We start from the raw sequence: 27,448 nt of genomic DNA on the forward strand, positions 1-27,448 counted from the left end.
AACAAAAAAAAAAAAACCACACCTCAGTAAAACCCACAACCCAGTGGTGAGGTGCATAGGTATTCCACCCTCCAAGCCTGAGCAGCTACTACTGGCATTACTGCACGTTGACCCAAAAAACCTTCATCTCGAGTCCTGCATGTGGTTACCTTTGCCCTTCTACCCCAACGTCTTCCTATCGTGCAAAGCACAAGTTTCTCACCCTAGCCCACCTTTAACCCTCAGTTCCAGCCCCACAGCCACTCTGCTGCCATCAGCAAAGCCTTCAAGCACTGCTGGCTTTCCAGCTCTGCCCTTTGGGAAACCCCTGAGAGAAGGGTGTGCATATGGGAGCCAAGCTGGTCACTGCTGCACTCTGCTGGGAAGGGGACCATGGAGAACAGCTGAGATTCAGGGAAGAGAAGCAGCAACAAAGGGGAACAGCAGCAGGAAAGTGGAAAAAAAAAAAAAAAAAAAAAAGGGGGGTATATAATTATATGAATTTGAAAGAATCATTTATGCTCAGTTTTTTTCCACCTTGCCTCAGACTTCAGCAATTCAACAAGCAAACTTTTAACTATCAATTTGCCTAGAAAAAGAAAGCAAATATTAATTTCAAAGGACCACCTCTCTTAACACAAAATGCACCAACCTTTCGGTGGCATTTGTTGAAACTGTCAAATAGACCAAGTCTCCAGCAACTCATGACCTTGCTTACAAATCATGACTCAGTGTTTCAAATCTAACAGCAGTAAAACACTACAGTGTTGGACAAGGCAAATGTTTTATTTTAAAACTTCAGTCAGTACTCCACATCTCCATTGTTACTGTTCTGAAAATGTAGGAGTTTGTGGTTTGTTTTTTGTTTGTTAGTTTGATTTCTTTCTTTCTTTTCCTTTCAGGGGGTTTGGTTTTGGTTTTTTTTGTTTTTAAAGAGATGAGCAGAGGGTCTGACAGAAGTTTCATCCAGAACTCTTCACATTTTAGACAGTCAAAAAGCACCATGCATTTCAAGACCTGATTAAACACGCATGAAAAGGCAAGGCTGAGAAAAGCAGACTGGTTTAGAACCTCCCACGAGTCACTGAATTTGGAGTTCCCATTACTTTAAGCCCAGCCTAAAGGCCTACCTTTAGAATTGAGTTCTGTTAATTGGAAGATGTGAAGGCAACAGTATTCCTAAAAGACACGTTGCTTGAGTGCAGAACCCAGTCTCTATTAATCAATTTCAATTGGAATTTCCTGCAACTCCATGCATAGACAAGCCTTTGTAGACAAATGGACAGGTATCAGTGTAACTTAGTTCCTAAATTTTAGAAGATATGCATATGCTTCTAAGTTGAATACGCTCAGCCAAGTGCCAAATAAAACAGTGATTTATATAACTAATCATAAAAAGAAGCATCAGCCCTGAAGAGCTGGTATTACAGCAAACAAGATCAGGTGCAGAGCTTTACCACTTCTCAACCTTAATGACAGGTGAACTTTTTCTTCTTTTTAAGTTTACTACCAATGTTCAAGAAGAAGGATTTACCTACATATAGCACAATTGGTCAGCCACGGATCACTGAAATATGAAGGGAAGGAAAACTACATGTGTTAACTCCAGCAAGCCAACAACCTCATTCACCAAGATGATGTAGAAGTTAGAATTTTACCAACTTGTAATCATGACTTCTATACAGTAACAAAATATAATCTAGTATCGCAACAAAAACAAAAATTGCCTTATTTTTAAGTCTATCTTAATTCTGATCCTTCCTTTAAGCTCTATATTGCCCATACTTCACTTTCCTGACATCAACATTTCCCAGTTTGCTGCTACTGCGATCAAAGCAAACAAAACCCACAAGGTAGGCAACCACGGTTATGCCATAGAGAACAGCTAGAAGGATTCCACTGAAAGTAACTCCCAAAATAACTTTAAAAAAGAAAAAAGCCACCACAAAAATAGCTCTCACACACGCAAATTTTGTTTTTACTATACTGCTTTTAAACCATTAATGAGTCACCACTTAAATCACTAGCTATATTTATACAGAATTATTCACAGTAAACTACACTTCATAAAATAACAGAGTATAAGTATCCAATACAAACTATTTTTCTCCCTTTAACCAGTTAGAGCCAGACAGGAATTCACTGGTTTAAATTCATGAATCTTTAAAAAGGATTTACTCACTAATGACAATTTTAAAGTACATTTGTCATAGAGGTTTTGTTTCTCCTCTCAGCAAAAATTTTATGTCAAAAGTTTCGTCTTTACACAAAAATTTCCTCTTTACCATAAGGGCTTCCCACCAAAATAAATGAGACCAAAAGAGACTGTGGTGTAGCAAATAAACATGAAAAATAATTAGTGGCAAAGTTTTGGTGGGTTGTATCATTTCAGATTTTTTTGTGCCTTCATAGGGCAGCAAAGAATTCATTAGAACAAACTCCATGCAAAGACCAACTCCTGCCATCACTGCCTGCTTTGATTAGTCTTAAACTTAGTGGAAGCACAGCAATTCTCGCCGATTGCTTGTTTGAGGGACACACGATTTGTGCAGTGTTTACTTTGGGCCTCACAGAGGGAGGGACATAGCCAAATGGACAGTCTCCCAGTCCAGATCACACAAAATACAGCATTTGCACTCTAGGAACATTGCAGCCTCAGCCAAATCTGGAGAGCCTGCCCACGCCAAGGAGGGTTGCATGCCTCGAGACCCACCCAGAGGACTCCTGCAGGACGAAAACATCTCTTCACCCTGGCAAGCCCCACCAACTGCAGCACAGCCCAGAGAAAGCAGGGGAGGGTGACGTGGGTGACCTTTGTGATGCAGTGTCACAGGTTACAAAGTGAGGAACGCAGATATCCCTCCAGTATTGCAGAATGAACTATGAAGAGCTGCAAAACACAAAGTGGACCCTTCATGAGAAACAGGGGACAATGCCAGTAATCAATAAATACACATCCCACTTAGGGAGTATTAAACAAAGGGTAGTCTTCACCTAAACCAAACTAGAAAGCCAAAACGACAGATACCTCTGCTTATGAAGAGTCTTGCATTCACACACAACCCGAAACTTCACTACAATCACTGAAATCACTCATAACCCTTTTGCAGGACACACAACAAGAACAAGCAAATGCCGTGCTTATTCAAATTTTTTGGCACTCCCCAGACAAGTTTAAAAGCGGCTCACACCACTCTAGGGCAAGCTGTATGCACTATAGTATCCACAGCCTACAGAGTGCCAGCTCTGTGGGTCATGTATTTATGTGATAGCATGTGCACTCACTCAGAGTACTCTGTGATCATTTTGCTGAAGTAACCCTTAGTAGTAAGAAACAAGTGTAATGTCCAAGTGTACTCAAGTTTACTGTGTATATACACACACACAAATATCTTACACTCCAAGAAAACAGAGAGGAGGAGGGTATGTGTTTTGGTTTCCCACAGTTCCACTCCAAATTTTTGTCCTCTTGCTCACTGGAGTAAAGCTCTTCTCACTGATAAGCTGCAATGGGGGTGGGCTGCTTAAGAGATACACAACAGAGGAGACAACAGCTACAATAGCACAGGGCAGCAGAAAGGAGCAAAGACCACATTACTGACCGAGTCAAGCAGCAGGATTTCCTTAGACAGTATTGCTACATCTGGATCACTCTCAGAAGGAAATGAAACGCAACACTTCTGCAAGATATGCTGTCAGATATGCCAAAGCCACAAAAGCACACAATAGATGAACTATGAGATTAATTAAATTGCTAGCAAAAATAAAGAAGTTAGTGCACATAAGCACAACAGTTACACCTCTGGTGACTACTTGGGCAAGAAAAATCTCAAGCATCATGTAACACGCTGACCACCAGAAATTAGTTACAATCAGCTGATGGGTAGTTAGGCAACAACACATGCAGTGGGATGAGAAAAGCAGTTTTATGACCACAATGAGGTAAAGTACGCTTTGAAAACACTAAACAAGGAAAGCATTGCTTATGCTTTTTCTGAACGGACAGATAATCTGCAGAACTCCCAAGAAATGTCTCTAGATTTTTATTCTAAAAAAAGTGGTTTGTGGAGCAATGTAACCCACGGTCAGCTCGGTACAAAGCTTTTATAGTGCTAATAATTTTTATTTTATTCCCCAGACCTCCCCCCCACCAAATTAAGCTGATATTATTCTAAAGTCATAGGACAGTATGACTTGGTAATAACGGATTGGGAATTAGGAGCTGTAAACTTACCTATGGCCACTTCTTCCATCTATATTCAATCTTGTAGATTTTTGCATTTTTAATGCACCACAAGCAGTTGATGGAGGCTGTTACATAGCTTATAGTTTTATTCACAAGACAGGCACAGCATATCAAGTCTTAATAATTTAGAACCTTGTGTGCATCTGATATACATGCTGACATTTATCAAAGGTGTAAACATTCCTAGGCTGACACAGAATAGAATGGCTTTTTTTATATTAAGAATACCTCCTTTGACCAGCAGAATATAAAACTTCCTCGCAGTTCTGTTTACACAGAAAATTTCTTTCCTTTTGCATTTAGAAACCTAATTCCAGTTTTCCTTAGGAATTCTAGAATGAATTTGTAGAATGCATCCACAAAGCTGCTAGTGAAGAAGTTGTCTGTTAACTCTGAACTAACACATACAACATTGTCCATAAATATTTCTTATGCCTATAAAAAAAAATACAGAAACACCCTAGTTTTTTTAAGTCATGTCCTTAACAGAACAGAAGATACAAAAGGAATCTGAAAACTTACCCGGTTTTGTGGAATAAAGTCTCACAATTACATAGTTCTGGCTACTAATTCCTCATATTCCAAAAGACTAAGTTTAAGATTTCCCTTCCATTTGCTACACACAACTTCAAATACTGGTATGGTAACTGCCTCTGTACCCTCCAGCTTTCTGCTATCAGATGATTTGGAAACCACTACACCTTTGGCATCAGAACATCACAAAAACTGAAAAACCTAAACACACAGATCCAAAGCTCTTTAATTCAAGATCATAAAACCACTTCCCCGTACCAGTGTGACCAGCCACTGGCCCTTCAGTGAAGAGTAAGGGGGTAAGAGATGCCCTCCACCCCCACACCTGTGCTGGTCTTCAGTGGAAGCAAGAACTGCGGGAAAGCTGCATGTCCTGCAAATCCCAGGAGGCTTTCTAGCACCCGTGGAATACAGCATAAGGATGTTACCATGTAGCTGCCATGAACAGAGAGGGTTAGAAGAAAAAAAGCATCTTCCTTCAACAGTGAGTTGGAATGAAAGCAAAATGGGAATTACATATTGTTTTTTTCCACCAAAAGGGACAAGACTTTGGCTCACAAGCTAGGAGTTTTATTTTGGGTTGTAAGCCTTCAAGGCCTAATCCAGTAGTTTGAAAGGCTAGAAGATAGTACAAATTGTCTGCTGAAAAAATAAACTCCAGCATGCAACAGTACTGTGTGCTTCATCTACACTTGCTTTTCTGTTAACATCAACAACAGAAAGGTTTTCTGCTAACATCAACAACAGAAAGAAACTGAACTGGTGGATAGGAAATACTTTGCAAGGAGAGGGGCAGGGGCTTCAAATGAGAGGATAATTAATGGACAAGCGTAGTTGTCATATTTCAGATAATTCATGAAAAGTCATATCAGCAGGTTTAAAGACAAGCAGAGAAGGGTTTGGTTTTTTTTGGCATTTGTTTATGTAGGCAGCTTGGTCTTGTTTTTTTAATTTTTCTTCTTTGCAGAAAAAAATCTGGACTTTATCTCACAGTAGAACTTTCTTTTGCTGATTTACAGAAATGCCCTTGAACTGTTCATCTGGCATCAGACTAACAGTCTGGGAACATCTATTTAGAAGCATTTTTTCAAGTTTAAGTAACTGTGCATGAGATGTTGGAACTCAACTAGAGACTTTAATTTTCAATCTTTCTATAATCTACATTTTTCTTCTGCCAAGTTTAAGATGTCAAAAAGAATAGTGGAGCTAATATACAGTATCTATAATTAACTTGTTAGTCACAATTTGAATGTGATGTTATCACTGTCCTGAAACCTATTATTAAAATGATTCCTCACTTGATGATAAACTTACCATTGCATCAATGAGAAAAAAAACTCCAAATTAGATCACAAAAGATTCTTTTTCAACATTTCCAAAAACTTCAAATTCCTCACTTTCACAGCAAAAGCAGATTTTTCATGACCTAAAGAAACAACAGTGAACCAAGGTAACATGCTGCAGATGTCAGTAGGGTTTTTTTAAGGGGTTTCCCCAGACATGCACACAGGTCTCTGGCAGGAAAGTTAGTGGTGCCCACTCTTGCATTTTACACACTAACTCTATCATTACTCATTGACAATTTCCCATTGAGACTGAAGGTAACTTTCTGTGTTACTTACAAAATGGAAATTTGCTCCGTCCTATACCCAACCACCTGAATTCAGTTACACCTAAGAAGGCTGGAGAAACCATATTTCCTACAACATTTGCACTAGGAATTAGTCACAGTACTGCTGGAACAGTTGATCACTTCTGGCTGCATTTAGTTCTACTAACATGAGAAATCCAAAAAGCAAGTGTCAAATGCCACTGCAGCTCAAAGACTGGTTACAGCAGAGTCTACAATCCACTTGCTCTCCGAATGCGATTTATTTTTTATTTTTTTTTTTAAATTTCATCAGTACAGAAAACAGCATGTAACTTCACTTCCACTCTACTTCACACAACCTGTACCACCTGCTTCTCTGAAAGGGGTGAATTCTGCTGGAAGTCAGATTCTCTATGTTTTAAAATTATTATTTATATGTTTGATCCAGTGACATTCATGTTTATTTAAAAAAGTTTTTTTAAAGGCCTTAAAAATACCTGGAGATGTGAGAAGTGCATGTTCACATGGTAATCTTTCCTGGCAATGTGAGGGGTGGCTTTCAGGAACAGCAGGAGGGCACCCCAGGCACTTTTGTGCCCTGCCATCAGAAACCTCTTGCCCTTCAGCCCAGTATACCTCCTGCCTTGCAGAAGCCTGGTGACAGCTCCAAGCAGCTTTCCATCAGCAGCCTGGCATAGCCAGCAGCAAAATTTCAGGTTCCCCACTACCCCAGCCCAGGAATGTACATAGGGCCAGACAGATCTGATGAGATTCCTCCCTAATTTTGAGACCAGAAGGTCTCGTCTCCTCTTCTACGTTTGTGAAGCTCCCGTTCAACTACTAAAGCAGCTGGTCTCGCTGCAACAAAAATGCAAAAGATAGTATTGTACTTTCTTCATCAAGCAGAAGACAGGATTGGGAGCAATGCAGGGCAGTCATCGCAGTCCAAAGATATCAGACACCATGGCTCTAACATCCCTTACACATTACAGCCTCAGTGACCCATTGCTTGGCTCGCCTCTGTGAAGCTGCATTAATGCACTGTCTGAATGGTAGAGAATTTAATAGCAGTTTCACAATTGAAACATGTAAAATGAAACAGAAGGGTGGCTACTAACCAGGTTGGTTCTAGCAAATCAACAGGAACTGCTGACATGCAGGTATACATCATCTCAGAAAATTAAGAATTCCTAATGTAAGAATAACACAAGTCATTCCTGTCTTTGCTTCTGCAACAGACAGCAGCTCCCCAAAAGGATGGGAGAGAATTGCCTGCAGACCTTAAATAGCAAGGCACAAAGGGCAGCTGCAAGCACATCCATGCCTTGTACAACCCAGGGAAGCTGCAAGACCACACCTGGACAAGCTGAAACAAAAGCATTACATAGCTTGTATCTATTTTGTAAATGAAACCACACTTCCATGTTGAAGCAGTAGCATACTTTATTAGTCAGGTAAGGACACCACTGAGAACTCTGCTGTTTCGTGAAGACAAAAGCTAACTTTCATAAGTCCACACAAAACAATCACCAATGTATGTATTCCTACACAGACCAAGGGCATCTCTGTACGCTGGCTCACACCAGCAAAGTGGTGGAAGTCATGGTCACCTGTCTCTAACACTTAGCAGTAAGACCAGTTTAATTTAATTTTTTAAACTCCTCTCATCTCCAGAACTGGAAAAGTTCAGGTTCTCTTCTGATACATTTTTGCAGTCCTTCCACCTTCCCTCTAGATCCTACTATCAATTTCACAACCAGTGAGCTGTGGACCTCAGATCTGAGGGCTGGCTGTGGTGGGTAGACAGCATAGCTAGGAGAAGTTCATATCTGCTATACAGCCACCTGTGTATATTCTTTAAGGTGTTCATAGTCCATCACAACTCGTTGGAGATCTCACAGTCGGAAGAATCCCTGACACTAATCTAGAGTGAATTCCCTCTGCACACTCACACTGCAGTCTCAGACACAAGACCACTTCACATTTTCTTTATCCCCCTCACTGCACTGTTTCTTCTACTACATGTTTTTAAAAGAAGGTGTCACCAAGAACAGATGCCACCTGGGTATGAAACCCAAACCTACTGATGGATGGCAAGGCATACTAATTACTAAATGTTAGTCAGAGGCTGATATGAAGGAGCGAGAAGAAAGTTTCTTATAAAGATGCAGTCACTCAAGTACTTCACAAGTCAGCCCAGCTTGTGACAGTAACCTAAAACAGGCAACCACTTGGGCTGCAACAATAAATACCCAGAAATCATTACGTTAGGCATAATGAGCAGATGCCATGCAGCCTGCAGGAGTGCTACAGGTCCACAGAAATCCTGTACTTAAAGCAAAGAAAAACCAAGTCTTGTAGCTGGGATGTAATAAACCTTGCTTCACTGTAAGCTCACGTGAATGGTTTCTGTACATTTCTACACATCCAGACAGAGAAACAGAAAACATGTCAAGAAGGTGACAGGTATGCTGAGAAGGTAATATGTGAAACTTTCCCAAGCCAAAAGCCTATGAATCTACACAAGGACATTAGCACACACTCACATCAACAACAGCTTCATAACTCAGACCACATCCAAAAAGGCAAGAGCTGCTATATGCAGTTATGTGAAGGCTACAGATTAATTTATACATCCAGTGTAACAAAGGCCTGAGGAAAACCTACCTAGAAGCCACTGGCACATCATTATAGCCCTCTCCTTCAGAGTACATGGTTGAGGTTGGCCTCCTGGTTGCTGCTCATACTGGGTAACTGAGTTCAGTAGGGGAACTACGTGAGCAAATAAGCGAAAGTGTTGCATGAATAGCTATCTACTACTCACATAACAGCCTGAGCCTATTCCTAAGAGCAGCAAAAAAAACCAACACTCAATAAAAGGTGTCCCAAGAAATGTTGATTTGGATTTGTTTCTTACAAACACATTCAATCCTGTTAGGCTTTATAAGAAGGCAGCTGTTTGCAAGGAGAGTTTTAGTATCTTCCCTCCCCCTCAAGTTAATGGTGGGCTACAGTCTTCAGAGTGATTTCCTGTTTGCATTACATTGTAAAAGTCCTGCTCATTTGCTCCACTAAAAGGCATGTGCTTGGAAGTGGTTTTGATGGCTTTTAGTCACATCCCCCCCTTTTGATTGCCACAACATCCAAAGCATCTGAAAATAAGGTAGCTATTTCAAGTTACATTCCCTTCCTTCCCTGCCCACATGTACTTGGCTACTAATTTGGGACACAGGATCAGATGGAGCTTCAGGCTTTACAATAACGCAAAAAAAAAAAAAAAAGAAAAAAAACTTTAAAAAGGAAATACATTAACACAAGTTCATCTCCCTTCTCTGTGTTCTGCAGCTTTTGGCTTAGTTGACATTCACCTACATCTTAAACATCTCCTGCCTGCTCTTCATGTCCTCACCACCACCTTTCAAGGACTCATCCTAGCAGCCCATACCTGCCACAGCACAGCATCCTGGAGTGGACACTAGCAGTGGGATGAAATAGCTTTGTGCAGGTTGTGTTGGCATCTCTTGCCTTCCCATGAGCCTGTGGCATTTCCCCTTGCTTGGTACAACAGCTTCATTGCTTGTCTTGCTTGTGTGTCTCTTTCTGCAGGAGATTCTGAAGAGGATTTCATGTTGTTCCTTTTCCCCACGCATGTAAAAAAATAGCTTAAGATTTTTCTGTAGCACTAGATGAGAGGGAGTAGGAGCTGTGAGAAGACATGGATGGGACCTAAATCTTGAATGGTAGAGCTCAAGGCTGCAATCAAAACAATCACTGTGGAAATGGAAGATGGAGGCCATGAAGCAGTATGCTTGTACAAGTAGCAGCACCACAGCCTTTGCAGTACTCTCAGCAGACTTACTCATCAGAGGTAGCCCGAGAGCTACTTCCTACTCACCTAGAGAACAAGAAAAGGAAAATCCCACATACCTAAGCACAAGTGTGAGGAGGGACATGCTGATGACCATTGCTTTACAGAATCAATTGGGCTGGAACTAGCCAGTATCTTGGAAATAAGCACACTTTGATATCCCTCCATTTGTACAAAAGCCAGTTGCATAAAGTTAGGTCAACATGTGGCACACATACGATTCAAATGTAACATTTCCTGGCAATCAGCAGCAAGCCCTGAGGAGGATCTGTACTACTGATAATGTCAATTTTTCCCATGGCTATCACAAAAAAAGAAAAGTCTACTGATCTCTTGATACACAAGCAGCACACCTCGTTCTACTAGTTAGCTTTCCACCAGTTTCACTACAGCTTTTATAAAGAAATTAAAATATATCAAAAACCAAGAAACACACAGGTCTCTGACAGCAACTACATTCTTAAAGTGAAATAACCTAACATGAATGACAATTGTGTTCAGATTCAGTCCCTCAACTCCACTTAGAATTTCCAAGAATGGGACAAAAATAATCAAAGGCTGGGGAACAGCTTCCACACAAAAACAACCAATCAGGCTATGGCTCTTCAGCCTGGAAATGGCTGAGGAATAAAGATCCTTAAAACAATAAGGGAAATAGAGAGGGAGAAAAAGGTCATGGAACTACTACTATCCACTCTTCCCTGCAATAAGGGAGCTGGGAGGCAGGTGGAAGTTCCAAGCCTACAAGATGAGATGATTCTCCCTACAATATCCCCTAAAACAATGTAACTCTCCAACAGCAGTATATTGTGAATGCTAGAAATTTGCATTGGTTAAAGAACATGTCTGCAGGAACTCTAGATTAATTCCTCAAATACAAAGGCACTGTTTCTGGGTCAGTAGGTTACAGGGCTGCAAAATGCTGAAAGCTAGGAAAGCCCTCTGGTGAGCTTATCACAACATCCTTGCCCTTATTCTTGTACGCTTCCCAAGGCACAGCAAAGATGGGATACAGGACTACACATAAACCTTTTTCTCACCCAGTGTTGCTGGTTTTACATTCTTTATGCACAAACTGAGTAAGTAGATTAAGAAAAGAATCATTGTTGCCACTCAAAGTTAACATTTTTCCATTCCTTTGGCTACTACGAACAAGAGCTTGAAGCATTTCTCCTCTTACTGCCTGAGGAAAAACTCATTTACGCATTTCCTTCAAATACAACTGGTAAGTCTGAAGAGACAATCCTCACTAGTGACATCATCTTTCAAGGCAGGTAAATAAAAGTACTTCAGAACCTCTCCAAGAGCAGGACAGAAGTAACTAGTTTCTCAATCACATTAATTTTACAACACTTGGAGGGCATCTTTGTCCACAAAAGCATGCAGCTTTACCAGCAGCTTCACACATGCCAACAAAAAAGGTAGTGACAATTTCATCAGGAGTTTTTGGGCTGCATCCCCAGCATCTAAAATCAGCACTTCCACAGCAGGTCCAGCATCAGTAAGAACTACCGGTTCCTCATTTCACAGAGCAAAAAAATAAACCAAACAAGAGGTAAGAGATCAGACAGCATTAACAGTTAATTAGGAGAGACTAAGCTTACACGCAAAAGACAACAAAGCTACATCAAATAGCTTTGACAAAGGCTAGAGTATATTATTCTTATCAAAAAAGTATATTCTTTCATAGGTCAAAAACATACTTTGGGACTTTCATTACAACTTGCTATACTGAAGCTGCATTCCAAATTGGAAGAGTTTTCAGAAGCTCCCATTTTCACCAAGTAGTCCCTGGGCAGTTTGCTTTTATACTGTTAGAGTATCAGAAAGAAACAAGATCATAGTATTAAATATGAAGAAGAGGGCACCAATGTGTCGGTGTTGCTTATTTTGCTTCTGGGCTGTCTCACTTCAGAGTGGTTTGAACAATAAGTTGATTTCTCATTGGGCTTAAGGAAATTGAACCAGCAATGGAACCTAGCCTAAGTTCTATCTGCAGAGAAGCAAAACCACTCCCAAACATTTTCTTCCCTCCTATGCAAGAAGGTGACAGATTTGCAGAGATTCCATATCCAGCTTAAATTGTAGTAATAATGCTATAATGCATAACAACTGGGCTCAGAGGTCATACTTGGATACCAGTAACAAATGGCTTGTTCAAGGGCCTGTTCTGCTTAACATCTTTGTCAGTGACCTGAAGATGATGTTGCAGCACACACTCATGTTTGGGGACCAGACCAATTGAGGGCAACAGTCAACATGCCAGAGGACAGGACTGCCACCCAGAGAGCTCTAGGCAGGGTAGGGCAATGGGCCAACAGCAAGCTGATTCAGTTTAACACAGACAAATGCAAAGTCCTGCACTGGGAAACGAATAATCCCCTGCACATTGGTACAGGCTAAGGACTACCTCACAGGAAAACAGCCCCACTGAAAAAGACCCTGTGGAGTATAGGTAGACAGCAAGCTAAATGTGAGCCAGGTCTGCATCCTGGTAGCAAAGGCAGTCAACAACAACCTGGGCTGTATTAACAGGAGCAGAGACAATAGATGGAAGAAAGTTAATGAATGCTGTGTCAAACAGGGCAATCAATCACATGTAGATACTGCATCCACCGTTGGGACCTCCAGTACAAGACAGACATGGAAAACCTGAAACAAGTTCAGTGAATGGCCACCAGGATGGTTGTGGGCTGGAATACCTTTTCAGTGAGGTGACGCTGTGGGAACAGGGCTTTTTGACCCAAAGAATTGACAGCTCTAAGGGAAGCATAGTCACAGGGGTCACAGAGAAAACAGAGTCAGGTTTTTCCCAGGTGTGGAAAAAGGGTGGGAGAACAAAAGACAACAGGCTTAGGTTGACAGTTGTGCTCACTAGGTATAAGGAAAAAAAAACCTCACTAACAGAATAACTAATCGTTAGAACCCGTCACCTAGAGAGGTTGCCCAAACTGCATTCCTAGAGGTTTCCAAGACTGGACAAAACCCTAAACAGCGTGGTTTGGATTTAATACAGACTGTCCTTTAAGTAGAAAGTTGGACTGCAGACTTCCCGAGATCCCTTCTTATCTGAATGGTTTTGCAATTCTAAGAAAGGACAGATCTCAGCACTGGATAAAGAGGTTGCACTGTGACTAAAGTGACTCCTGAAGTAAAAATTATAGCTAAGGGTGCAAGACTTTGGCAGTTGAGCCCTTGAACAACGGTCTTCACAGACACCTTTCTAGAATTTCAAATAGAAAGTAAGGTTTGGTGGCTGGTTTCCCAAAAAGTATTTTGAACCAAGCAAGCTCTGTATGTCTTTTTCAGATGTCTCAATTTTTGGAGTAACTGTTATTTACAGGGTAAACAAGTAACCATATTTTTCTAGGCTTGTGAGCAACACATTGTTCTAACAGTGCAAAGCAACCCCATAGTGACAATGCCAAAACTCATGCACACTAACAGCTGTTTTAAGTATTAGAACATTTCAGAAAAGTTAAGGGATTATAGGTTATGCCTCCCTTTATCCTAGAAGATCAAAAACTCATCACAAACCCAGATTTTTTTTCTCATCTCAGTGACGGGACAATGGAACAAATTTGGATGGAGTGAAAAGTTTGGATCAAACAGCTTCACTGATTAAACAGTCACACTGAATCATTCCTTTTGGGTGTTTTGTTGTTGTTTGGGTTTTTTTGTGGGTTGTTTGTTTTTTTTTGTTTTTCAAACCCTTCACTTTGTTATTTCTCCCACTGAATGATGGAAGGAAAATAAGATATGGGCCAAGAAATGCAGTCTCCAAAGACAAAGCTTCTGCATGTCTAACTTGAAAGGGCCACATTTACCAGTCAAAGCTCACTTGTTTTCTATACTTTGACGTTGAAGTCCATCACAGCCAAAAGCAGTTCATACTCCATCATGAGGATCTAGACAAGTCACTGAATCACAAAGCTGTGTGATTCACATTAAAAGTCTTGTGTCCAAGTGGATGCTTCCCTTGACTCATTGTCCTTCCCCCTCCACAGCAGGATCAACCAACAGCTTGCAAACCATGTCCCAAAGTCACTGCAGCTTACTATTCAGTATGTTCAGAGAAGACAAGTTATTCCAGCTTGCTTAATATTCCGGTCAAGAAACTTCAGCACTCTCTTCAAAAGTTGCTCAGCCAACTTTCCTGCCCCTGCCATACAAGTCAAAGTGACTGCATGAACAACCACCTGACACCACATTTCCTGCAGCACAAACCCAAAAGCTTCTACTTTCTATTCTTTCAGCTTATGACTTTGGCCACAGAGGGGAAGAAGAGCAAATTCCACAGCTCTAAACTGCTATCAGTCAAGCTGGCTCTGAGTTGGTGAGTCTCCTGATTTCTTTGAAACATGGTACTAACATGTCTAGTTCTTGTGGCTGGAAGACTACCTTCCATACATTCTATGTGCTTAGTACAACAAAGCCCACACCTCACCTTTAACTCCTCAGTTCCTTACTTAAGCTACTGTGATACAAGTTTCCTAAACAAAAAAGTTGTGTTAACTAAGACAATGCTACTTTTCCATGCCTCCAACTATAAGAAAAGTACAGCAAAAACTATATTCCATGGAGGCATCTGGGATACCAACTCCTAAATGAGGCAGACATTCAGTAAAAGGATCACTATCAACTACTTTTAATAAGATCCTGATTTAAGTAAAAAATGCTAATTATCAAAGAAAATTACCTTCCCTGTTAATTTTTTCCCCTTGTTTATAGCAACTGTAAGACAATTACCATCACTGCTGTAGCCAACACATTCATATGAATAAATCCTTTCAAGTGAGAAACAACCTTACTGCATGTTTATCCAAGGACATTTACTCCCACATCCTGTATTTTGAACACCTGTAAAAGGCGTTCATTACCTCACATATACCTGTAAATCTCACCCCCTATAATTAAGCCAGGCAATTAAAGTCCCAACATAAATCAGTATGTTGTCTTAAGTGTGAAAATGGGTGGTCTGCCTATGGTTCACTTTCCTGTATCAGATCGCTTCACCTGCTGCTAAGCCTAGCTAGAAAATGGGAAATGTGTAGCTCAAAGAAACTGGTTAATTCAGAGTGTTAGGCCCAAGTTAGACAGCACGAAGGAAAGAAGACCATCCTCTTGTTTCCCTTTGGCAGGAGAGGGGCAAATGCAGCCCCCATGGTCCCCTAGCTATAGATCCAAGACCAGGAGGAGGCAGTGCTGCTCAAGGGCACTGCACTGACCCAGGGGCTGCTCCACCCTCTATCCTGTAGTTAGGAATAAAAATAAGTAGGTAATCAACAATCACCCTGTGTTTGATATTATTCTTGATAAATCTCTCTAGTTACTCATTACAACAAAGCCAACAGCCTATGGAGGAATCTCTCTTCAGAAGGCTTTTGACACTGTCCCCTACAACTGATTCATGAAGTAAACACAGTCAACACTATAACCGCAGGTGAGAAGGTGACTTTGTGACCATTGCCAGGTAACAGTCATTACCAGCCTACTGTCAAACCAAAGAGCTCTACTTCGTAAGGTTTACAGGGACCACCACATCTAGCATTGGATCAGGTTTGTGTTTATTAAATTTGAAGACGGCACAAGGCTAAAATGGAATGCAAATACACCAGAGGACAAGATAAGAGCTCAGAGTGGTCTTAAACTACAGAAAGTACTCTGGAGAAACCTCATGGAACATTCCCAGGTGACAGACTTAAGAACAAGTGATAGACTTAAGAAAAATAAATTGCCTAGAAATAAGAGTCTTGAGAAAAGATTGAATGAGCTTAGACTCTTCTCCTTAACCCTCCTCCCTAAACATTGTAGGTCTTCAAATATGTAAAAGACTGCTGCAGAGAACATGCTAATTTTCCTGCTGAGGAGAACTAGTAGTAATAGGCAATATGTACAGCCTAGTGCCTGCTGTAGCACACTGAGGAGGAAACAAAACTAGGATATTTACCAGAGAGATTCCCACACCTAGTGGGCAGCAGCAGCTAGTTTGTGCATGCTTAGCATTCTGCTAGCATTATATTATTTTAATAGCACTACATTAAATTAGGATTTTTGGGGAAGGCTTGAGGTGAAATATCATATTTCAATACATTTTAAAACTCTTTACTGTTGACTCATCTTTCTTCTGGAATTCTTTTCATTGTAGCTCAGCTCAGCTCATTTCTGCATCTCCCCCTTACATCTTGCTTTACAAGAAATATCTGTTTTGTAAAATAGTAATTTATTCTTAATTGCCATGGTTTCATGTTTTCCCTTTCCTTTCTTAAAACCCACCTGTCCTTTTCATATCCTTAGTGTTCTAGAACAAACTGCATCATAAGCAGGTACCATTCAGCAAGATTAGATTTTACACTGCATCTCTAGATTAAAATAAAAAACACTGAACAAAAACCAACCCACCCCACACAGCTTGTCTGTTCTAAGCAAAAAAGCAACATAAGCAACATACTACAGATCCTCAAGACAAACATTTCATGTGCACTGTACGATTTACTCACGTTTGCTCACCATCAGAATCAGTCTTGGTTCTTTTAAAGAAACTTAGAAGTTGTCTTAAAAAATATGCAGGTGGGTGGAGATGGCTCAGACCTTTCTGACATTGACAGAAATCTCAGGGCAGAATCTGCACTCACATTGCAACTCTGATGTAGAAATCCTTCTCCGTTACTACTACTTCTTGTAGAATGCAAGACATCAGAGGTCTCAGCATAACTATGAGACTGTTTTTCATGTCCATGAAAAAGTGAGGAAAAGCAAACCCTATTTAGTAACATACTTTTTGCCTTTGGAAAAGCTAAATCAAACCTCTCTTCCCACACATTTCTGTCCCTGAAAGCAACCTACAAGTCTCACAGTAAAGCTAGGAATACACGGTCACAATGTTGGGTTTGGGTTGGTGGTGGGTTTTTTTGTTTTTGTTTTGTTTTGGTTTTGGTTTGGTTTTGGTTTGTTTTTTTTTTTTTTGCTTCTCTGCTCACTCAACAGGTTCACACTCCATAAAAACTGGGGTTTTAATCTACCTTTTTTTGTTACCAAGCTCATCAACAATGTATCTGCTATATACAAACCTATACGGAAAAAAAGCCCACAGAAAAGTGGGAACTTTTTAACAGCTACCTTCCTGCAAAAGTGCTGTTTCTGGCACCAGCTGTGTCCTGAAAGTCTATTCCCTAGTGCTTTATTCATTAAACATGGAGGGGGGGGAATTGAAAAGAAAATCTCTTGAAGTATCTTCTACATTGAGGAAGCTGGGTTTAAAATGTTTTAAGGAAAAAAAAAAAAAAGTGTGACATATCACATCACAGTTCCTCCTCAGAGCTCTACTTTGGTCCCCATCAGAATCAGAAAGAAGTTCCAGGTACTTCAGTTTTAAATCACCACAACTAGACCTCCTTTTAGATGACATACCATTGTCTTGCAACTACACTTCCAGTGCTGAATGGGAGATTACCTGCGGTTACAAATTAGGAGTCAAAACAGGATGTTGCAGAGTGCAGTTCAGAAACAAGTAACAGAGTTCTATTTACTTTTCTGCAGAGACCATAGAGCCAGGGTGTTTGTTTCCAATGAGAAAGAGATGAGATAGGTATGTGTGGAGAATGGGAAAAGATGGTGTGCCAAATCCTTCACTTGTCAAGATTTTGAGCAGCAACCTGGATTTTGTATTTGATGAGTAAGGAGAGAAAAGGTAGGGGAAATGATGCCCATCTACCATCACTAAAAAAGGTGCACTGATTGTTTGAGGTTTTGCTTCAAACTTCCCCACAAGAGAAATCGATTTTAAAAATAAAATCTGATCATGCACATGTCCTTCAACATAATAAATTGATACAAGAACCTCTATATGCAATTTATATGCAAGCAGAATGAAAGGAAGAAGACGCATTCCAGAAGTGATGATGTTTTAGAGGAACATGGGCACTGATCCAGAGTCCTCAAACACACAGAGTCCAGTAAAGGAAAGTGGAAATGCAGATGACCTCCTAGATGAGTAGGGAACACGATCCTGGATACACCCCTACCAGTACAGACTGCAGTTTCACTCTAAGGCATCTCCTCAGCTTTCTTTAGTTCAGAGATGCTGCCTTCAGTCCACCTCCAGTTTCTCCTAGCTGGGCAAGGAGTACAAGAGTACCCAACCCACAGGTATAGAAACCTGCAGAACCTTGCTAACAATTTCAATAACAATTGAACAATTCAAGTTCAAATTAACTACCAGGCAAGTTTCATACAAACTTAACCTTGAATGCCTTGGAATACGTTAGAATTTTATCTTTTACAGCTGCACCTTTAGAGTGGTGTATTCAGAATAGCAACCTTGTGGTTTTGTTTCAGTGCTTATAGCAGATTACAACAGGTCATTATCTGCCTTTCTTCTACCATGGAACCCTGAATATGGTCTAATATGGGTTATCTTAGCTTTTTTATTTAAACCAGGATGGTCTGGTAAGTACACAGTGAACTCTTAAACTAGCCCAAGTAAACAACTGCATGTCCAATCTCAATGGCTAATTCTAAGAGTCAGTATTTTGCTGTGTAACATCAACGTCTGTGAAGGAGAAAAGTAGTTGAGTATTTTTCTCCAAATAGGCAGCTAGAAAAGCAAATAGTTAATCTGAATTTGTGTATTTGGATTATAAAAAGTCTTATTAATAAATGCTTGTTACTCTGTGACCATTTACATCCACTGTTTATTTCCCACTCTATATGAAATATTGGTCGAGTGTCCTACCTCATGTGAGCCTTCAGGATACCCAGTTTCTTCCAGGAGGAAGTCAAGGTTTCCTTAACTCTAAAGGTCACCGTTTTGCTCCTTCACACTACTGGATTTTACTAAACAGGCACACAGGCCTTTCAGAAAGATAAGAGGGTACACCAGTGCAACTGTTTCAGGGTTTCACAGGAAACTCGTGTATTCTGGCATTTCACAGATCTTACAAGTCACCTCCTACCTGCATGAAGAACAAAGCAACTATATTGACAGTGAGGCACCTTCCTGAGCTGATGTATCACAGAACATTCTCAATTCAGATTAATCAGGAGGCAACACTACCCTCTGGGGCCCTCAGGAGTGGGAGCTACTACCAAACTCTCTTACACTTCACACTACAAACACTTCAGCTACATTCCTGTAGGACTTGCATTCCTACTGCTCTTCCAATCCTGCTTTCTCCAGCCCCTGCTTGAGAACATTGTGGATTCCTTCATTATTATAAGAGGTTTTGTGACTGATGTTATAAGCCAAGAACCATCTCTGTTCGGCGTAGGTGTGCACAGACATGCTTGCTGGGTCCCAGTCCCACATAGCCCAGGACTTACAGGTACCACTGTGAGAGACACTGGCAACAAGAACAGCTATGAAGCACCAAACTAGAGGCGTGCACACTGACTGCTAGGGGTATACCTGCAGGCTTCCCATCTAAAATGCTTGTTTTCTATAACAAACAAAATTAAAACAAGACACTTATTTTAAAAAAAAAGAAAAAGAAAAAAGCCTTTAAAAAATAGTTCTGCAAGAAATAGCAAAGTAACCTTCCTAATAAGGGTTATACTAGGAAAAAAAGAATCACAAAAGCATTAATTTTTCTTCCATTCTTTTCACGAGTAAATACAGCATTGTAAAAAGAAAGGTATTTTAGGGTACCAAGCATGTTTTATATTTCAATATCAAAGACACATGAGGGATGATAGACTGAACTAACGTAGAGACCTCTTTCATCAGTTGTTTTTGGTTTGATTTTAAGGGTTTCACACCCATTAGAAGTCAGTCTTGATTCAAGCAATTAACAAAGGAGTGATGAGGCAAGCAGATTGGCACAGAGGGACTATAAGAAACAATTTAAGTAAAATTGCTCCAGCTGCCACACATGTGCATGCACATACCCTCCCCTCAGAAAGCAATACACAAGAAAATTGCTTCAATATAAATCCTTCTCTGTATGGACAAACTTTTACTCTCCCTACCAAGCAACTGCTTACACAGAAGACTTGTTTTAAGGATGGATAGTCCAAAACAGAGCTCAAAGGAAGTTCTTGCAAGGCCTTTTAACATAAAAAAAAGATACCAGAGCCCTAAGGAAGCTTGGCGTAAAACAATTCCCTGAGACAAACTTAATCTCCAATTGCTGTATTTTCTCACCAGCACCCTTTTGAGAACCCAAAAAAAACTTACCTGCTTATCACAGAAATGACAGACCACCAGCAACTACAAAGAAAAGTTTTAGGAAGTTTGTGGACAAACCATACTTGGCAAGCAGTCCTAATGTTGCAAGACAATGCCAAGTATTGCAAAGTTATTCTGGGGCTTCTGCATTCTGTGCCCAAAGGGTCAGGTCTGTACAAGCAACTCCAGGATATCTAGGCAAGGTTGAGAAGGTGTTAATAGGGACAATTTTAATTCTTCTTTGAGAACTTTAGGAAGATGGTGATTTTAGACGTTAGGGCAGGGGAAACATCTGTCTGAGAGCAGATGTCACTACAGAAACTGCAGCAGCAGAGGAGAGGGAAATCACTTAACCAGGAATCAGATATGAAAGAGGGTAGATGCCTGTAACACACAAGCAGTAATAGTAAATTACTATATACATATAAGAAGGAACGAACATTTTTATGTACTCTGCTCAACAGTGCTAACATCCCTATTTATGCACATTTTTCTGAATCATAGGCCTCTGCTCTGATATTTCCTAATCCTATACAAAACCCTCAGAGGAACTTTGTACCAAAAAATAAGTTAATCTTCAAATCAGTCACCCGCAACCATTTCTATTACTGCTTTTCCCAACAGCTTGAGGAAAAGCTATTATGACTTTGAAATAAAGGTATCAAGTGAATAGGAGTGAAGTGAGGGGGCATGTCCTGCGGAAGCTCCTACATGGACTGCACACACCAGGACCGACTGAAGCAACAAGAGGTGCTTTGTGCCACTACCTTGTGCCCATGGTCGACAGTCTAGGTTGAACAGAACAATGTCTCCGTTTTTCTCCAAAGCTAGGAAGCAATCAGGCAGTACCAACAAAGAAGTAGCTGAAGATGGAGTCAGATGAAGGCGATAGATCAAACCTGCTCAGAAATCAACACTACCAGAGTTTTATCCTCAGACCCTCCACCCTCTAATCTCCCCCAGGCAAAAGGATGACTTACCACTAGTAAAACATGAAAACAAAATCTTAAACACACACAAGGTAGAAAAACAGTAAAAAAAACAGATCCATTCTCACAGTAGCCCAATTATAACTGCAAAAAAATGTAACACTACTTGTTGAGTGTAAACAGCAAGTATACAATATATTGGCGAGCAAATAACAATGAGCAATTGATTTGCCATAATGCCACCACCATAAAGGAACAAGGAAAAATATACACACAAAAAAAATCAAGGAAAGGATAAGCAATATATTTCTGGTTTTGTAAAGGTTCTGAGCAAGTATTTAAATATGAACTTCTATTAAGTTTACTGAACTCATGCACTAGACACAGCAAGGTCCAAAACAGACAAGCTTTCAGTCAAAGAGAGTGACTGCATCAGGAAGTCAGCGTTCACCAAAGAATCCATTTCAACATTTTTTATGGTTAACTGGGAGAGCAGAAATGAAGGCAGTTATCTGAATTGCTTAGAAGGCTCTATTGTTCCCTCTTCCAAAGGATTTTTCCCCAGAACAGAATGGGTGGTGTGTGCAAAGCAAGTGAAAGGTGGGGGAAGGGGAAAAGTCTTGTGGATAAAGAGAGAAACAGAAATACAGTTTTAAGCACAGATAATTTTTTAAAAAGTAACTTCCTACCTCCCACTGCAAATGAGGCGGGATATTTCTGATCTGAAGCTTCCGACTCCTGCAGATAAATTAAAGAAAATAGTTGGAAAAAAAATAACAGAATGAAAACATTATTGCAAGATAAACTATACATAGCAGTGCTATACATTTAAGCATCTGTCATACTAAGAGGGGCAAAACCAAATACACAACTCAAAAAAAACCAACAGATCACTGTGAGGGGAATGTCAGGTCAAAACCATTTCAAGTCCAAAGAGCTGTTACAGAAATACTTGTTACACATTTGACAGCTGTTACATTTCATGAAGTCTCCACTTTTCTTGGAGACTTTCAGCTTTAAGGCCTTCAGTATCTAATTCTGTTATAAATGGGTGCGATAATCCCATGTATTTGTACTGAATTCCCCTCCACGCACTAGGATTTTATTTTATTTTATTTTTAAATTCACCAAGAAGATACTTCAGGATTCTACAGCCCTTCAAGGAATAAAATAGGAATTTGAATAAATACATTTGCTTTGATATTAAGGTTTTCATTAGCCTATTGAGGGACTATTTTCTAGTATTTTTATGGCTGACATTCTCCATCCTTGATCAGGAGGAAGGAGTAAGAATCAGTAAATTCATTGTATTTCAAATTTACATCAATTTTTCACTTATCTAGTAAACAAGACATTCACTTTGAAGTGCTACTGCATAGCCTGGCAGTGTGCTGGCTGCCTTCACAGCCAAGTCCTTTGTCTTCTCCCTTCCCCCAAAGTGAGAGAACAAATAAATGCCAGAGATGCCACAAAACCCTTGGGATTTACAAGAATGTGTGGATTAACACATTTTCAGCTGGGCTCAGGTGGGGCATGCTGGTTGGGTCCTCTGGCTAGCCTGTAAAGGTCTGGGGAAGGGAGAGAGGATAACACAAAGCAGTTGAGCTTAGGTCTCCCCTACATGTTGGTTCACCAAAGCAGATAAATTAAGTGCCTTGTGTTCAAACAGCTTTACTTAGTGTTTTAATTGCTCGATACTGACCTGTCACAGAAAAATGCTTCACATTTTAAGGACTTATTATAATAGAACAGAAGTTTGTTAAACTTACACAGGCCAGTAAACTCTTGCAACAAAAGAAGTTTCAGAGATGTTCCTGTCTAGCAATAAAATTGAAAGGTTTCATTTTCCCCCTCAGATCCTTTTAAAATACACTCCTTTCCCTAACATCACTACCACCCACCCACACAGGCCTGCAAACAGTGTTTTACATCTTGAAATGCTCTTCTTGACAAGTTTTTTTTTTTCAGGGCACAGCCCAAACCTACAGCACAAAGCCACCTTGCCCAAACTTCTCCTCACATGGAGGGGTCACCCCCAACACCACTGCGTCCACAAGATGAGGTGACAAGCATGCTTTCTCCAGAGATGAACAGGTTTCAGTTGTGCAGCATTTCTCAGCCGTTTTCACACCCTCTCAAGCAAGAGCTAATTTCAGCATTTGATCATATAAACAGGCAAGGAAAGGAGAACGAAAACCCAAACTGCATGCTACTCCATTTTAGCTCTCATTTCCAATAAAGCAAAAAGAGTCCAGAGCTGCTTCAGTGTAATGAGGGAGGGGGAGAATTACCTTGAAGTTCGCAAAGGTTTTCTTAAATTGTAATCTCAGCTAGTGATAGGGTGATTGTTTTGTAGCGGTAAAGTACTGACAGACTGCTCTTAAGTATCAACACCATCTCTCATGGCAACCTGAAACTTGAAAACTGGACCCAAAAGAACATAAAAGATGTTCATTCAATCTTAAAAACATGAGGAAATTTTAATGCAGAAAAATCCCAAACCACAGAACTAGCAGCCAATATGCTCTTCAATGCGCTTCAAACTGTGTTTTGCTATTCGTCTCTCACACTTGTAGATTCAAATAAAAGTTCATGACAACTTTTTAGCAAGGAGTGCCACTCACAGAAGTATCCGAGCACACAACAGCCTGGCCAGCACACCAACAACAGGTCTCAGCCCAGCTCCACACCAAGCTAGGCAACAAATGCTCATGCTGAGCAGTGTATATCCACTGATGAGAAGCAGAGAGGAAAAAGTCTTTTCCAGAAGCACATATACAAGTTTCGTACATGCAACTGCCACCTCACATTTTGTTCCCGAAGGAAAACCTACATATCTTATTTACTGCCCATCACCTGAAAGATAGAGATTACTTTTTTTTTGGCCTATGTTTGCTCAACAATAAAGAACATCCACAAGGTTTGGAAAGGTTTTTTTTTTTTCCTTCCCACATGACTTCTAGTGACTGAAGAGTTTGATGAAATTTAAAGCAACATTTGTTGCACAGGAATAACTTGAACATCTTGAAAGGGAAGAAGAAGGGAGAGGAGCAAGGATGAAATGCCACCTGAAAGTTACAAGTTCCTCTGCCATATTCATAAAGAGCCGAAGGAAATTGCAAACCAAGTGTAAAACGGCTGCAGTCCTGCTGCGCACCTCGATTTATGGCACTAGTGAGACACCCACTATACAAAACTGACAGGTCACTTCAAAAACACAAAAATAACTATTTAAACAGTTTAATTTTAAACTATCGACACCTTTTGTCAGTTGCTTGGCCGCACAGCAAGTGATTTCGACTCATTGCCCAATGCACAGGTTTGAAGTCTGATGTCCACTGATGCAAGTGCAAAATTTAGTTTTTTATATCATTGCTGTACAATTAGTAATAGAGAAAAAAAACTGAATAAAGCTTTGCAAGGCCAAGAGAAATTGCACAGAATCAGCGTAAGGAAAAAAAAGATCATGAGCACCTTTAAGATTTCTCAATTTCAGTTACTATCAACTCCTATTAAAAGCAAACAACCTAAATATGTTTCTTAAAATGACCTAAAAATACACAAAGACTGTAACACCTTTCCTCCTCTGCCCTTGCCCCAAAATGGAACAGATAGAAATGCAGAGGCGTTTGTGTTCCCAGGACCAGAATGAGCACAGAACCAGCAGTGAGCAGAGACCACATCCCCGTCCCCTCCATGCCCCCCCAACAATAACCTGCGTTGCTCCTGCTCAAAAAGATCTTTTCTCCCACTCTTCTCTTGCACTTTGGCAGCCTCATACAGCTCCTTATTGCAGGGCAGCATTCGTGATTTGCCATCACCTCTACTGCGTCCACATGAAGCCATGGAGAATCAGCTCTCAGCTTCCTCAAGAAAAATCCCAAACCAAATGCAATGTAGAGGAAAGTGAGGGACAAAAATGGGTCTAACTGAATTTACCAGAGCAGCAACAGCTTCTGTGAGAATGGGTTCTGACTTCAGAGAGTTTGCTTTTGCACAGGGACAAAACTGTACACAATAGGTGGGAAAAAGAAAAAAAATATAGAAGCACCTTCCTAGAAATATTCTCCCATCTCAGACAACACTAGCTCTTTTAGGGTGCTTTCCATCTTCCTCACACTCCTATTTTCTTCCAAGTACAGTCCATGCAGAGGTCCTACAGCTATCACAATTTGGGCAGCATAAACCTACAGAAGGTTTTGTTTTATTTTGCTTTGAAATAATCTTAAGTTTTGTTATTTTACAACTACTTGCAAGTGTGTAAGACAAAAAGTAGTGCTTTCAAATTCCATTAAAGTATTTTATTACAATAGTTTCATTTAATATATAGCTCACCTAGTTGTAATAAACCCTTAGTAAAACACTGATCTCTCCACGTAACTCACGTAAGCCTCATGTATACGCTTTTTCCATTTTAAGAACATTTCGTAATTCATTTTTTCTGTTCTAAACAGACATTGCAAAGAGATGTCAACTGAATAAAGTCTGGGCAAATTGTTTGGGCTCTATCACACCAAGGTTTTTGAAAGCTACTTGTAGTTCACAGCATATAAAGAGGTATTCTCACTCCTTTCTCTTTTTCAAAGACACCTGAAACACCTTTTATTCAGTAGGAAGAAAACAGACTTCTCTGGTTTCAGTGTAAATTCAGCCTGTAAGCAATTATTTGGCAATAATTTAGTTTTTTTTAAGATGAACTGCACACATTCTAACTCTTCTTTTCAGGTATTATGCAGGTAACTGGATTCAGTTACTTCAAGCCACTGCTGATGACAATACATCAACATATTTATTCTGGGGGTGTTGAGACATGGAGCCTTGTGTTTGAAGGACATGAATATCCCTGCAACACTGAAAACAGGTCATACAAGACGACATCATTGTGCCCCTCCACAAGAAAGCAGTGTATTTGTGCTACATGCATATGCAGAGGCAGAAAAGATGAAGTATTGTAAAAATGGACAGTTTATAAAAAGTTATGTCAGTGACCTCTGAGGGAGGTCACATGTACAGGGACAGCCAGTGCTCCCAAACCATGAGAACCCCACACACACATGAAACCCTTCTGAATATGTCTTAGCAAAAAGGCAGTGGGAAGAGGGAAAGAAAAATACCACAGTATCAGCATTGCCTTTCTTTTATATGCACTCCTCTCTCTGCTCTCCCTATACACATCACCTTTTTCTTCAAAGTATCAAAATCTTTTTGGGTTAAAAAGGCCTCAAAATTTGTCCAGTTTTGAACATTGCATTAAATCTCACTATATGCTTTCACTCACTAGTACAATCTCAATGTGTGTTTTATGTGACATTTAGCAAAGGCAAATCACCGAAGACTCACACCTCCCCTTAAGGGACAATAATTAAAAAAACCCAACAACATAAGACAGAAAATTATAAAGCAAAAATCAGTCAAGTACCATGATTTTTCTCACAGTCCTGATTTTTATGTATCTCATAGATGTGTCAAAATTTGACAGTTCCGAAGAGGAGCGCACACGGAAGTACTGGAGCAACTGCACTTCCAGTCATTGTACCCACACTCTTACCAGACCCTTCTCACCATCCTCCCTCTCCCAGAGTCCTGCTGCCTCCTACTCCTCAGGTTCCATTTCTGAACAGTAACACCATGTCATAGTCTCTTATTTCAGCAGCCATATGAACTACACACAACATTTACACCTTAAACCTGCACAAGACAAACCTGCTCTTTTCAAACAAGAGTCTATGGAAAAAAGTTAAACATATTTGAAAGGAGGTCAAGTGAACATTGACAACGTTAGTCCACCCAATTGTTTGAATTCAATACCTATGGGATAGAAAGTAAATGGTCTACCTTTTCCACTCCTAGGAACATGCAAAGAGCAAGTGCTTAATTATTTCATCTGTTCTAGGTCGGCACGGCTGTACAGGTTACCTGGAAAAAGTCTTGGCACCTCACACCACCAGCACAGGCAGAGTGTGCAGATAATGAATAACCACCACCAGCACTGAGCACTGCTGCTCAGCGCTGCCTCTGACAGCTACTTGTGATGCCCCCGCAAACCCACTCATCAAAACAACCCTTCTTCTCCCTAAGCTTCAGAGAGCTCCATCAAGACAAAACCCATCAGTTCTCAAGCTTATTTCACTGATAA

At 40.3% G+C, this 27,448-nt stretch overlaps 1 protein-coding gene across 1 annotated transcript in view; it reads right to left on the bottom strand.

Moving 5' to 3' along the window:
• IGF2BP3 (insulin-like growth factor 2 mRNA binding protein 3) overlaps positions 1–27,448 on the bottom strand; it is a gene marked incomplete at its 5' end in the record, with an annotated part of 118,808 nt that overhangs the window by 72,941 nt on the left and 18,419 nt on the right. Inside the window, one exon of the mRNA XM_008940798.1 lies at positions 22,002–22,050. Coding sequence (XP_008939046.1) covers positions 22,002–22,050 — 49 coding nt within the window. The remainder of the gene's footprint in view (positions 1–22,001; positions 22,051–27,448) is intronic.

This window comes from Merops nubicus, unplaced genomic scaffold (genome assembly GCF_000691845.1).
Source record: "Merops nubicus isolate BGI_N331 unplaced genomic scaffold, ASM69184v1 scaffold5595, whole genome shotgun sequence".
Taxonomy (NCBI): domain Eukaryota; kingdom Metazoa; phylum Chordata; class Aves; order Coraciiformes; family Meropidae; genus Merops; species Merops nubicus.